At 47.3% G+C, this 13,637-nt stretch overlaps 1 protein-coding gene across 1 annotated transcript; it reads left to right on the top strand.

Annotated features, from left to right (window-relative positions):
• Nucleotides 1-283: 283 nt before the first annotated feature.
• On the top strand, nt 284-13,636 carry LOC143013785 (mitochondrial 10-formyltetrahydrofolate dehydrogenase-like). The gene is made up of 23 exons (XM_076167462.1): nt 284-503; nt 1,799-1,943; nt 3,436-3,670; nt 4,341-4,506; nt 4,596-4,697; nt 5,639-5,728; nt 6,096-6,230; nt 6,324-6,449; nt 6,547-6,638; nt 7,592-7,739; nt 7,855-7,974; nt 8,095-8,222; nt 8,563-8,713; nt 8,817-8,887; nt 9,002-9,107; nt 9,303-9,390; nt 9,538-9,631; nt 9,749-9,848; nt 9,987-10,085; nt 10,776-10,941; nt 11,429-11,534; nt 11,635-11,834; nt 12,264-13,636. Exons 1-23 carry the CDS (start codon nt 456-458, stop codon nt 12,317-12,319), a joined length of 2,772 nt encoding a protein of 923 aa, XP_076023577.1. The 5' UTR covers nt 284-455; the 3' UTR covers nt 12,320-13,636.
• Nucleotide 13,637: the final 1 nt, after the last annotated feature.

Below are 13,637 nucleotides of genomic sequence, written 5' to 3'. Positions count from 1 at the left end.
ATTATTATTATTATTATTATTATTATTATTATTATTATTATTATCTTGCATACATTCCTTTCTCAATTGTACAAAATGGTCAAAAAATAACAACTAGAAAAGGGCAGCAATCATTCACACGCGGCGCCCGACAGCCAATAGCCTCGCGAGCTTCAGCGAGTCCACGCACGAGGTGAACGCGCACGTAGAGCGTCACGGCGGCGCGCCCTCTGCTGCTGGCTGCATGATATAACCAGCGTGATCGCGCACGCATAGCGTCACGGCGGCGCGCCCTCTGCCGGTATAAGCCGCCTGTGGGTACTTCAGCTCCCTCCGCCTCTGTCGCCACTCACACAAGCTCACGTTCACGTTCGGCGTGTGTGACCAGGGAGACACACGCGCACACACACGCACAGGAGGATATTTGTTTGTGCAGCGTCCAGTTGCATTCATTTGTGTGATCAAACACCGCCATCATGCTGTGGACGGCGAACCAAGCATTGAGACGATTCTCCACCACATCTGTGAGTAGAGCCGCCTCCGCTGCTTCTGCACGATCCTGAGTCCGATTGTTGATTTACAGTCAATGCAGACAAATAAACAGACGCTGACTGAAGGTGTGTGAAGCCGCGGTTACGTTACACAGCAGCGTCGGTGCGTCCCGCTTTAAAGGTCCAGGATCTGTGTCATGAATCAGTGTATGTGTGTTGTATCAAACAGTGGGAGCTTTGCTAGTGCGCCACGTTACAGCAAGCGCCTCCGAGCACACTGAGTGTCTCCCTGTACTGTACATCACTGTATAATATCTGGGAGAGGGTTTGTTAACCTGCACGGGTACAAGGAAGCTGGGAGAAAGTTGATGTCTCTGTTATTTTGGCTGTTTGAGTGAGATTTGACCCAAAAGACAGGCCGTCCTGCCGTTTTGGAGTTTCGGATCTTTTCGATCTGTGAGCGTGGCATCAAACATGCTGAAGCCCACAGACTGAGCCGGACCCTGAGCCTGGGCCGGACCCCGGGCCTCATGAGGCTCACATGTGCCTTTATTTCAGTCAACCGACACCTGAACCCTCCCACGTGTGCCGTTACAGTGAAGCAGCTCTGGTATGCACATGTTAATATGAGCTGATAAAATAATGTATATAACTCTATGTAAGATGGAAATAGAAGGAGAGAGCTCATCATGCTGTGATCCACTTTACTCTCTGTGAGTGTCTGAGCTTCCTGTAGTCCCTCGGTTCCCTAACTGTGGTGTGTTCCCTGGTGGGACATGTACTGTACAGCTGCTGTGTGTCTAAAGCTGTCAGCTGACAAAGATGCGTCAGAATCTCCAAAAATGTCTCCTTCTCATCTTTCCTCCCTCTCCTCTTGAGAAGCAGAACAAAAAGATGCCTCCTCCACTCCTCAGCTGTGGGACCAAGTGGGGGAGCTCTGACTTGTCCCCTAAACATCCCTGTGTCCGCTCGCACTGCGAAAGGCATGACTGAGTCCCATTTCTTTCCTCTAACCCTGTCAGGTAGGAGGAATATAGGTAAGGACAGAGGGGGAGTGAAGAAGGAGACATCTTAAGGAAGCCTACTAGGTTTCCTCCCACAGTCCAGAGTCATGACGCTTATGTAACAGGAGATGGAGCATGGCCATCAATTTTCCTGTGTGTGCCCCTGGAGCTATGAATGCTGGAATGGACTCCAGCCCTACATGACCCTGTGCAGTGTAGGGGGGCCCCCCAACTGGCTCCTCGGGCCAGAACAGCAAATGGGCTTATAATATAACGAATGAATGAATGAGTATTGGACACCAATCTGTTTTGTTTATCCTACAGAATTATTACCAGAATAAGCTGAAGCTGGCTATCATCGGCCAGAGTCTGTTTGGTCAAGAGGTTTACAGCAACCTGAGGAAGCAGGGGCACAAGGTGGTGGGCGTGTTCACCGTGCCAGACAAGGATGGCAAGGCCGACCCCCTGGGTGAGTGGATTCTACTTCATACTAACGCTTCATCTCTGCTGGTTCTGTGTCACCCTGCTTGTGTGTCTCTGGGACTGCAGAGGCCTCCCCCATGTGTTGACTCTGGCACAAAACCAGGCCTTTTATCATGCATTAGTTGTGGGATAGTGGCTCCATTGTGTAGCAGATGGCTGCAGCTGTGATGTAAACAAGTCTAGGATCGCCCCCCCTCCCTCTCTTGTATGATGCAATCAGCATAGGACGCATCATCATCAGCTCAGCATTCCAGGCCGAGGCCCAGTGGTCCTCTGATTTTACCTGCAAAAGCTAGAATTGGAGTGAGTCGTTCTACTATCACCATCAGGCCCACAGATAACAGAATGTAACAGTTTCCACTGTGGATCTTGTCCAACCTGAAGTCATAAACCCAGACTTTACTGTCTGTTTACAGCATTCTGCTATCTGGATGCTGCCTGCTTTGTGATTACAGCTTGAGTCAGGCCGGAAATCTTTGTCAGGTCAGACGAGATGTGAGCTGAACGTATTCATTCCAAAACCGAAAGGACCTGAGGAAACCTGTTCCCCTTCTCCTTGTCTTAGTCACAATCCTCTGACCCTTTTACACTCAAAATGATTTCACGTCGACTACAATGACCTCGTCAACATCCCATAAGTTTTAATCTTCACAATAACTTTACCTGCCTTTCTCACACTATGAAGTTAATTAGGGAAATGGTGATCATTTAAATTCTAATTATTCGATCCTGAGTCAATAGCTGTATTGTCAAGATGAGAATTTATGTTTTAATTCTCTGTTTAGATACGGGAAACGTGTAATTACAGGATCAGAGCCTGGAACCTGAACGCAGCAATGTGGAGATTACAGGGTTTAGTGCTGGGGTTCTGATCACAGACGTGACCTGTGACCCCCTCATGACCTGGAAGTCCTTGAGTGTGTGTGTGTGTGTGGGTCACTCACAGAGGAGTCAATCAAACTCACTGTAGTTAGGTTCAGAACACTCCAAACACCGGTAACAGTATGATACTAAGAGAGATTAAACCCCACGCTGCCCTTTTCTGTCTGACCCCTCTGTTCACTATGAACCACACAGCAGATTGGCCCACATTGCGCAATACAACTCATGAATCAGCTTGCGTTGACGTTGCCATGGTGCTGGACTCGCCCACAGAGAGCCGGTGGAGTGGAGGCTCGTCTCTGCCCCCTGGTTTATCTGCTGCAACGCTGCCAACTTTCCTACGTGACGTTTATCAGCCACATGCAGCTGCAGCCAGTAAGGTCTAGTTGGGTCTGGAGTGTCCCTCTGTCTGAAGTCCCTCCAACTAACGTTTCCCTGTTTGTATTTCTCCTGTAAGGTCACAAGCTGTTTAAAGGAGGCTTTCTTGATATCACATCAGCGTGCCAATTAGTTTGTGCACCTGCTGCGGTTCCTTGTAAATGTTTGAAGCTTCGCCGTTAATGCCTCTCCTCCCTCCCTCCCTCCATCTCCTTCAGCGGTGGCAGCAGAGAAGGACGGGACGCCGGTGTTCAAGTTCCCCCGGTGGCGCGTCAAGGGGAAGCCCATCCCAGAGGTGGTGGACGCCTACAAGGCGGTGGGCGCCGAGCTCAACGTCATGCCCTTCTGCTCTCAGTTCATCCCCATGAACATCATAGACGACCCCAAGCACGGCTCCATCATCTATCACCCCTCCATCCTGCCCCTGCACAGAGGAGCCTCCGCCATCAACTGGTGAGTGGGAGATGGGATGTGATAGTACACGAGTTGTATGCTCAGATATTTTGTCGAGCGCTGTAGCTTTAATGCCATTTGTCACCCGGGTGGAGGTCTGAACCAGCTCTTCAGGTTCTTACACCTCTGTTCTCCTCCTCTCTTATCTCTCTGCTCGTTAGCAAATGAATGGCATGTGGGAAGGGAAGATAACTCTTGGTTGGTTTCAGTAATTCTGACGACAATGGGGTGAAGGGGCGGAGTCAGAGTCGGGCAAGATGGTCAGAGTATCTACAACCAAGAAGGATCATTTGGGACAAGGAAAATAACACGTAGTAAAGCTGATCAGTGGGTTGACTTCTCCACTACGCCCTGGTTAGAGGTGGTAAGGTGGTCCAGGTAGGCAGAGAGGGGAGGACCCAAGCTTTATACCAGCATCACAAGGTCACAGAGACAGGAAATGGACCAAACGTGGCGTTACCTCTCTACGTTGTGTTACTCACAATGGAGAACTGAACCACAACCACAAAAACCCGTGACGAACTCCTTACACAACATCAAACCTCAACTCATACTGATGAAGAAGAAAACTTTGCCAAACTATAAAAGCAACAAGCAACAACCTGATGCTTCCCCACAGTACACAGCTTGTTTCACTGTGTGTGTGTGTGTGTGTGTGTGTGTGTATCAGGACCCTGATCCACGGTGACAACAAAGCTGGCTTCACAGTGTTCTGGGCCGATGATGGTCTGGACACCGGGCCGATCCTCCTGCAGAGAGAATGCGCCGTCGAGCCCAACGACACGGTGGACTCCATCTACAACCGCTTCCTCTTCCCAGAGGGCATCAAAGCCATGGTAGGACTCATCCTTTAATCCCATCAGGCATCTGTCAGCATAGGGTTAAACCACTCTCACACTGGCCCGGTCTGTGTCTCTCTGTGTAGGTGGAGTCGGTGCAGCTCATCGCTGATGGGAAGGCTCCTCGGGTCACTCAGTCTGAGGAAGGAGCCACATATGAAGGCATTCAGAAGAAATCCAATGCCAAGGTGAGACAGCAGCCAAGATGTGTGTGTGATCTGACTTACAAGTGCTTTAGAATCACAATCAGACAACCAAGTATGCTCTCACAGACTGGGAATTTGTTTTCGGCAGTTGTTGACTTGTAAGTATGTACATATCTACAGATAATAAATAGACAAGACGGGAAATAGAGAAGTTTCTTGGGGACTGGGATGATGGAGGGTTTGAAGCAGGAGGGAACTCTACACAGCTCCAGAGATCTGTTGAAGAGCTGTGCTGAAGTTGGTCAGGCCTTAAGACAGAAAGGTGTGAATGTGCTTTCCTGGTGTTCTGTCTCTGGAAGAAGAGCCGGCTCACAGGGTCTTCACCTATGATCAGTGGGGGGTCTGTGTGGGCAGAACAGGGGTCCTCACAGGTGTGATGGGGGCTTTTGTTGAGCTGGGGTGTGAACGTGTCCCTCTCATACTTGCAGGACTGGAGATTCAGGTCGTCAGCCAGGCCTTTGTTCGCCAAAGTGTGAACAGAACATTTACATGCAGGATTCAACTGTGATTATGCACAGATCTTTCTTTCTTTCTTTCTTTCTTCATTTCTTTCTTTCTTTCTTTCTTACCTTTCTCTGCATTCCATTCCAGCTCACATCAATCAAACTTAATGGGACTTGTGTGTTTGTTTGTTTTCTTTCTTAATTAAATTATTTCCCATTAAGCTCTCTCAGTCAGATTGATGTTCCTTGTCTTACAGGGAGAAACAGGAAGGTGGTTCTGATTCTAAGAGCTGTCTGCTTTATGATTTGGCCCGTGGAGCCACATTACTGCAAACCTGTCCTATTCTTAGTACAGAGGGTTATTTTTCCCCGAGTCCCTCTGCCACGTGTTGCTCTGCTACTGGAAGCCAGCTGTTGGGCTTCGCTTTCATTCTCAGAAATGTAGGCGATTCTGACCCCGCAGGTCTTTCTGTCCCTCAGGTCAACCTTGCTCAACCAGCTGAGGCCATCCACAACTGGATCCGTGGCCATGATAAAGTCCCGGGTGCATGGACTCTCATCAACGGTCAGGTGGGTTTCCTGGAAAGCAAAAGCAAAGGAAACACATTGAAGCAACATTAGAGTATATCTGAGGTTAGAAGGTTTAGGAGAGGTTTTATATGTTAGATATTGAAACTAATGCTGCTATTATTGTAGCATTTACACAGCAATCAGCTTAAGTTTGCCTTTTCATTTCTTAATTAATCTACAAACTGTTTAATACCATAACTGCATTGTTATGTTTCTGTAGTCATTAAAGAAAATATTGAAGATACACATTGCATTCAAATCCTATCCAAGAAAGACTCATCCTTTAGCCTTTAAACACCTGATTTGTGTGTGTGTGTGTGTGTGTGTGTGTGTGTGTGTGTGTCTAAACTCTGTCTGCCTGCCTCAGCCTGTGACCCTGTACGGCTCGTCCATGCTGGGAGGTTCGGCCCCAGCTGGTCAGCCTCTGGAGATGGAGGGGGCGTCCCAACCTGGCCTGGTCACCAAGAATGGCCTCGTCCTGTACGGGACAGATGGCAAAGCTGTGAGTCTTCCTGTTATGTGTTGCTCTAATGACTGCAGGTTCATGTTATTGCTCTTTAACCTAAGAGTCTTTCCTCCTATGTTTGTTCTTTAGCTCCAAGTGAAGAACCTGCAGTTTGAAGATGGGAAGATGATCGCTGCATCCAAGTTCTTCTCCTCTGGGGAAAGCTCCAGTGTGGAGCTGACTGATGAGGAGAAGAAGGTGGCCGAGGAGATCAGGGTAAGTAATTGGCATCGGTAGTGAAGAAGCCAGTTGACCAGAAGACCACAGGGCTCTTACATAGCTTTGCTGATTGTACCTTACTGTCTTCTTACAGATCATCTGGAAAGGAATCCTCAGCAATGTCACTGCAATTGAAGACACCACCGATTTCTTCAAGTCCGGAGCTGCCTCCATGGATGTGGTCAGGTGAGGGAGCCAACATGAAGCCTTTAGAGGGGCTTTACAGAGTTTTGTGTGTGTGTGTGTGTGTGTGTGTGTGTGTGTGTGTGTGTGTGTGTGTGTGTGTGTGTGTGTGTGTGTGTGTGTGTGTGTGTGTGTGTGTGTGTGTGTGTGTGTGTGTGTGTGTGTGTGTGTGTGTGTGTGTGTGTGTGTGTGTGTGTGTGTGTGTGTGTGTGTGTGTGTGTGTGTGTGTGTGTGTGTGTGTGTGTGTGTGTGTGTGTGTGTGTGTGTGTGTGTGTGTGTGTGTGTGTGTGTGTGTGTGTGTGGAAAGTGTGTGTGTGTGTGGAAAGTGTGTGTGTGTAGAAAGTGTGTGTGTGTAGAAAGTGTGTGTGTGTGTAGAAAGTGTGTGTGTGTGTAGAAAGTGTGTGTGTGTGTGTGAAGAAAGTGTGTGTGTGAAGAAAGTGTGTGTGTGAAGAAAGTGTGTGTGTGTGAAGAAAGTGTGTGTGTGTGAAGAAAGTGTGTGTGTGTGAAGAAAGTGTGTGAGAGTTTTAAGAGAGTGTGTGTGTGTTTTAAGAGTGTGTGTGTGTGTGTGTTAAGAGGGCAGGGTGTCGTGAGCCGTCCAGGACAGGGGCCAGCTCTGACAGTTGATCCCCATGTGCTACTACAGTGACCTGTAATGTCCCAGTAGTAGCACATGACCCCGCCCCAGTCATCTGAGTGGTGACCTGGGTGGCATGACCATGGGGAACCAGAGCAAACATTCCAACCTGGGGAACAAGATCACACAATTATAAGTCATTAAGTTTAGGTCCACTGAACCAAGACCTGATCTGAGACCTGAGTAGGGTCTGGATCATGACTACATATCTCTGGATCCCATTCATGTTGGCTCCAAAGCTCTTCACCCCGTGTCCAGAGATCAGAGAAGAGGAGCTTGTGAATTGAGGGATACCAAAGCATCTGTGTCGGTCTCTGTGCAGGCTGGTGGAGGAGCTGAAGCTGAAGTGTTCTGAGGTCCAGCTGCAGAATGAGGATGTCTACATGGCCACCACCTTCCAAGATTTCATCCAGATGTTTGTGCGCAAGCTGAGAGGAGAAGACCAGGAGGAGGAGATGGTTATAGACTATGTGAGACCAAACAAATAACCTTTAACATATCCATACTACAATATTTCTGTTGTATTTGTTTCTTCACTTCACATAAATCCCTTAATCTTGGAATGGTATGATGTTTTCCCCTCAGGCAACTAGAGAAGTGAACAACATGACCCTGAGAATGCCACACCAGTGTTTCCTCAACGGCAGGTTTGAAGATGCAGAAAACGGAAAAACCTACAACACCATCAATCCTACTGATGGATCGGTGAGTGCCATGAGCTCACACACATCTGGATACACGATGGCACAATGCATCGCTTGTGTCCCATGATGATCTTCCCTCCTCATGTCTCCTCTTGTCTCCTCTTCTCTCTCCTTTACTCAGGTGATCTGTAACGTGTCGTACGCCTCTGTGGGCGATGTGGACCGGGCAGTAGCAGCAGCCAAAGAAGCTTTTGATAACGGTCCCTGGGGCAGGATGAACCCCAGAGACAGAGGTAGTCTGCTATACAAGTGAGTAGCACCCCCTAGTGGTCTACAGTGGAGTTACGTTACACAATCATGGTGCAACTTCTTCCTTCAGTCTTTTCAATGTACTTTGTATTTTTTTGTCTTTTGTTATACATTACATGCTTTGGAGACAAAAAAAGCGGTTTTATTAAGATTAATACTTATCTTTGAGCAGTATTTCTTATCCACAACTGTCCAATTCATGAACATAGTCCCTGATGATGAAGATGCAATGATTATTATGTCATTGCCTGCAAATTCTATTGATTCATTTTTTGTTTCATCATTACTGAGTTCTGTCTGTCTGTCTGTCTGTGTTTCTCTCTGTCCTCCTTCCTTCCAGGCTTGCAGACCTGATGGAGGAACACCAGGAGGAGTTGGCCACCATTGAATCCATCGACTCTGGAGCCGTGTACACGTTGGCCCTGAAGACCCACGTAGGCATGTCCATCCAGACGTTCCGCTACTTTGCTGGCTGGTGCGACAAAATCCAGGTCGGTGAACATACGACAAGTCTCACATGCGGCTCATACGCACACACAGCTACACATGCCTCTTAAGCATAGACTATAACACACAGCCCGTTGTTTCCTGCAGGGTAAGACGATACCCATCAACCAGGCCCGGCCCAACCGCAACCTGACCTTCACTAAGAAAGAACCTCTGGGGTAAAAGCTCTGAGTTTACTAAATGACTTCCACATTAAGCTCCAGTATGAACACTTAACATACAGTACACACATCTATTACATTAAACTTTAATAATGTGTTTGTCTGTGTCAGTGTGTGTGCCATAGTTATCCCATGGAACTATCCCCTCATGATGCTGGCATGGAAAAGTGCTGCCTGCCTCGCTGCTGGAAACACACTGGTTCTTAAACCTGCACAGGTGAGTTCCACACACACACACACACACACACACACACACACACACACACACACACACACACTTCGTCTTTTTTAATACTGATTGGACACAATATGGATGTGGGCCAAGAACATGTGAACACTGATGTGTTACTCCTTCAGCTCTTCTAATGTTGATGATGATGATGAGTACTGAGTGTGTTTTCTATGTGAACAGGTCACTCCACTGACGGCACTGAAGTTTGCTGAGCTTTCTGTGAAAGCTGGCATTCCGAAAGGAGTCGTCAACATTCTGCCAGGCTCAGGTAAAGATGTTGGATCCTTGGTTCCTTCTTAACTGCTTACATTGATTGAAAACATGTTCAGGTCAGGGAAAGACAGAAAGAAACGGTACAAAGGGGAATGTGACAGATGTAAAACCAGCTGTTTCTGTATGGCTTCCTCTCCTCTAGGTGGCATGGTGGGCCAGCGTTTGTCAGACCACCCAGACGTCCGCAAGCTGGGCTTCACCGGCTCCACACCCATCGGCAAACAGATCATGAAGAGGTAAGGGAGGCACGGCTCTGGAGGTTCAGGGGGATCAGAAGGTTCCTGGATCCAACCTGGAGGAACAGATGTTGTCACCACATCTTCACACTGTGTTCCTCTGATTTCTGGTTGCAGCTGTGCGCTCAGTAACCTGAAGAAGGTTTCTCTGGAGCTGGGAGGGAAGTCGCCCCTCATCATCTTCAGTGACTGTGACATGGACAAGGCTGTACGCATGGTGAGAGAGAAAGAAGCATGGAGTTCATATTTGATTCTGGCAGGGAACATAAACGATGATTAGGTTGCCAGGTTACGTGCCCATCATAAGCTATGATCCTTGATCTGATGATGTGTTTGTGTCTGTGGTGCCGCTCAGGGCATGAGCTCCGTCTACTTCAACAAAGGAGAGAACTGCATCGCTGCAGGTCGGCTGTTTGTGGAGGAGTCCATTCATGATGAGTACATCACCAGAGTGGTGAGTGAGCTGCAACGCCTGCACAACCACCATGTTCCCCTCCATGGGACAGCAAATAGAGGGGAGAAATGAGACAGAGAGGGCAAGACATACTGACTGGGACCTGTGGAAGGTGATACACACCTGGACACCATGTATAAGGAGAAACAGGCTGTGTGATCGCTCAGTTCATTCAGACAACAGGGAGACAAACAAGGCGACAGCAGAAAGCCTCATGTAGACGTGACACAGTAGTGCGGTCGCAGAGTTTAAGATGACATCGGTGTCTCGCAGGTGCAGTTTTTACAGGATGACATCATCACAGGCTGTGGTGGGAGAAACAAAGGAAAAGGGGGGGGGAAGACACGGGGAGGGAGAAAGGAGGGAAACAAACATCTGAAGACCCGACACACCCCCCAGCCCAGCAGTCACACACCCCCGCATTCACACACCCCCATCCTGGCCCCGCCTGTGATTCAGACGCTATTTGTTGTTTAAGTTTCCAGTCATTAGTGTGGCATAGCCTGTAGATCTGGGAAGTAGGAAAGAAATGTCTGCCACCTGTGATGGAGCTCATCAGTGTGTCCCCTCATGAGAGTCTGATCCTCTCTCTCAGCTGCTTTCTGCTTTTGGCAAGAGACACAAAAGGCCTGATTGAGGATTATAGCTTAACACTGATTTGATTCTCCGTCTTCATTTACCCTCTGCTAGGTGGAGGAGATTAAGAAGATGAAGATCGGTGATCCTCTGGATCGCTCCACAGACCACGGGCCACAGAACCACAAAGCCCACCTGGATAAACTGCTGGAGTACTGCGACATCGGACTGAAGGAAGGAGCCACGCTGGTGTATGGAGGGAAGCAGGTGGATAGGCCAGGTACAGAACATGGAGACGGACAGATACAGCTTCAGGAAACACTCTGGGCCGTTGTCTTCCTCTGCATTTTTACTTTATATTGTTGATGTAATTGAAAGAGAAGTTTTAATTGCTACAGTTTTGCCTAGAGGTTCCAGGGTTTCTATAGTTATTGAAATCCTGAAGGTTGAAAATGAAAGCATGAGGCCTGGAAATGTTTGGAAAAGTAAATACTAGAACAATTTGGGGATTTCAATTTTTTTTTTTTTTTTTAATGAGGATGGACAAGAAGTGACAGATCAATTTAGATTGACCTAGAGATGCTTTGGTATAAGTTTAGTTATCCATCTAAATGCTGCATTCCATATATCATATTATTTATTTGTGTCAGTTGGTCCATTATATTCCATGTATGTGGATTAATAATGTGTTTGGTCTCTAATTCTTCAAGCTTTAACACAATCATTATCAATATCAGCATAACTGCAGTGGTCCCTTCTCTCTGCAGGCTTCTTCATGGAGCCCACAGTGTTCACTGGTGTGGAGGACCACATGTTCCTAGCCAAAGAGGAGTCCTTCGGCCCCATCATGGTGGTGTCCAAATTCAAAGAAGGGTGAGTCCACATGGAGCGTCTGTCTGTCTGTCTGTCTGTCTGTCTGTCTGTCTGTCTGTCAGTGCTGCGATCAGATACCTAACCACACTCCCCCCTGCAGCGATGTGGACGGCGTGCTGCAGAGAGCCAACGACACGGAGTACGGCCTGGCCTCAGGCGTCTTCACCCGCGACATCAACAAGGCCATGTACGTGAGCGAGCAGCTGCAGGCTGGAACGGTGTTCGTCAACACCTACAACAAGACAGACGTGGCTTCACCTTTTGGAGGCTTTAAGCAGTCGGGCTTCGGCAAAGATCTCGGTGAGCAGTGGTGTGAGAATGGATGAATGTTTGGAGATGAGGAAAGGAATACGATGCGTCTTAGAAGAGCAAATGACTTCACTGATCTAAAGGGTGTTAGGAGCTTGAACTTTGTTTAAACCTAAAACCTCATGAAATATTCATGAAAAGTCAGGTTTTTGTGTGATCTTTGGCACTTTGAGGCACTTTCCAACCTTTTGCAGGTCATTTCTTTGGTAAGGGTTAAGTTGTGACATTAGTTGGAGTTGGCTTCTTCTCATTTAAACATCATTACTGTATATCTATATGTACAGTCTGTCTGAGTAAAAGTGAGCAGAGGAGCTCCCAGCTTTAAGAATCAGTTTCTCTAATGCCTCTCTGTCTCTGTAACTTTGCTCAGGTTATATGAGTTGACTGATCTGTGTTGTTCTGTTCTGTTGTGGTCCACAGGAGAAGACGCTCTCATGGAATACCTCAAGACCAAAGCAGTGACTGTGGAGTACTGAGACACATGAGGTCCTCCCAACAAACTGACTGACTACAACTCAGTGGGAAGAGACATGTCTCCCTGCTTTGCTCACACATCCAACTCCAGCAATGCTTAGAGACAATTTTCTGTGTGTTTGTGTGTGTGTGTGTGTGGAGGTGAGAGGAAAGCTTTGGTGCTCTCCTTGACCACAGTCTGGACAACGTGCCTGCCGTCTCTCTGCGTTCTGTGTGGAAATGCATGATGGGATGTGTGCGTATCTTTCCGCCTCAGCTACAAACACACAACCCTGAGGTGAACGCTGCTTCTTCCTGCCTCGTTTGACACAACGCTTCCTTTCTACCATCTGATTCTGACCAGCATCTGAAACATGCTCCTTTCTCATTCACTCTTAATGGTACCTTCATCAGAAACTAGAGAAAGCTGCAGCTTCATGGACAGAAAATGAAATGTAAACACGAGTATGGTATTGTTATAAAGACATCTGGCTGTTTGATGATAGTTTATAGAGACATGAGGCCGTTTAAGAGGAACTGGTCATCATGATGGGGAGATGGGGTTCAGGAAAAAGAAACAAACAAAAACAAATCCCCATTCCTGCTCTTACAAGTGTGATGTGGGTACTTTCCTCTTTCCTCTGGTGCCTGAGCTTCCTTGAATGCACCATCAAGGAGTTCTCTCTGCTCTATTCTCTTTTAAAGAAACGATGAACCCACCAAACTCTGTAGACTCTTAGAACGGGGATCTGAAACTGGAGACGTCTAAACTGGCAGTGAGAGTCACACACACACACACACAAGTCTTAATGCGTTCAGATGTGTGTTCTCTTCTTGTATCTCCCTCACATGCACGCTGATTGTTTACCTTCTGTCTGTTCCTACATTGCATCTTTATAAACCGACTCATCCCTTTTGTGCAATTTTACTTGATTTGTAAATATTTTTAAATGAAAGAGGAAGATATTATTTGATATATTCTTGTCCTTGTCAGCCAGAGGAACACTAGGTTATAAAACTATAATATATGTGTGTGTGTTGAAGACGCAGCAGCTTGACTGTAGCTGTTTTGACATTCAATCTAATAAATTGTTTAAAAAGGTTTTGTAAAATTGCAGAGGGACAAACAGGAAATGAGTTTTCTATTTGACCACAGTAAGGGCTAACACACACACACACACACACACACACACACACTACTCATTGTGCCATGGTGAAAAGTGTCATCACAAAGTGTTTTCTGTCTCACGCTGAGCACAAAGTGTAAACGGCCCCTTCAATGATCAACCAGTCAGCCATAAATGTCTTTAAATGCTGAATAAACTTTGATTTCACTTTCAC

The sequence above is a fragment of the Genypterus blacodes genome, unplaced genomic scaffold (genome assembly GCF_046128005.1).
Source record: "Genypterus blacodes isolate CSIRO-AG114 ecotype Tasmania unplaced genomic scaffold, CSIRO-AGI_Gbla_v1 ptg000158l_1, whole genome shotgun sequence".
In the NCBI taxonomy this organism is placed as follows: Eukaryota; Metazoa; Chordata; class Actinopteri; order Ophidiiformes; family Ophidiidae; genus Genypterus; species Genypterus blacodes.
The sequence above is the reverse complement of the archived record's forward strand: the minus strand, read 5'-3'. Positions and strand labels throughout refer to the sequence as shown.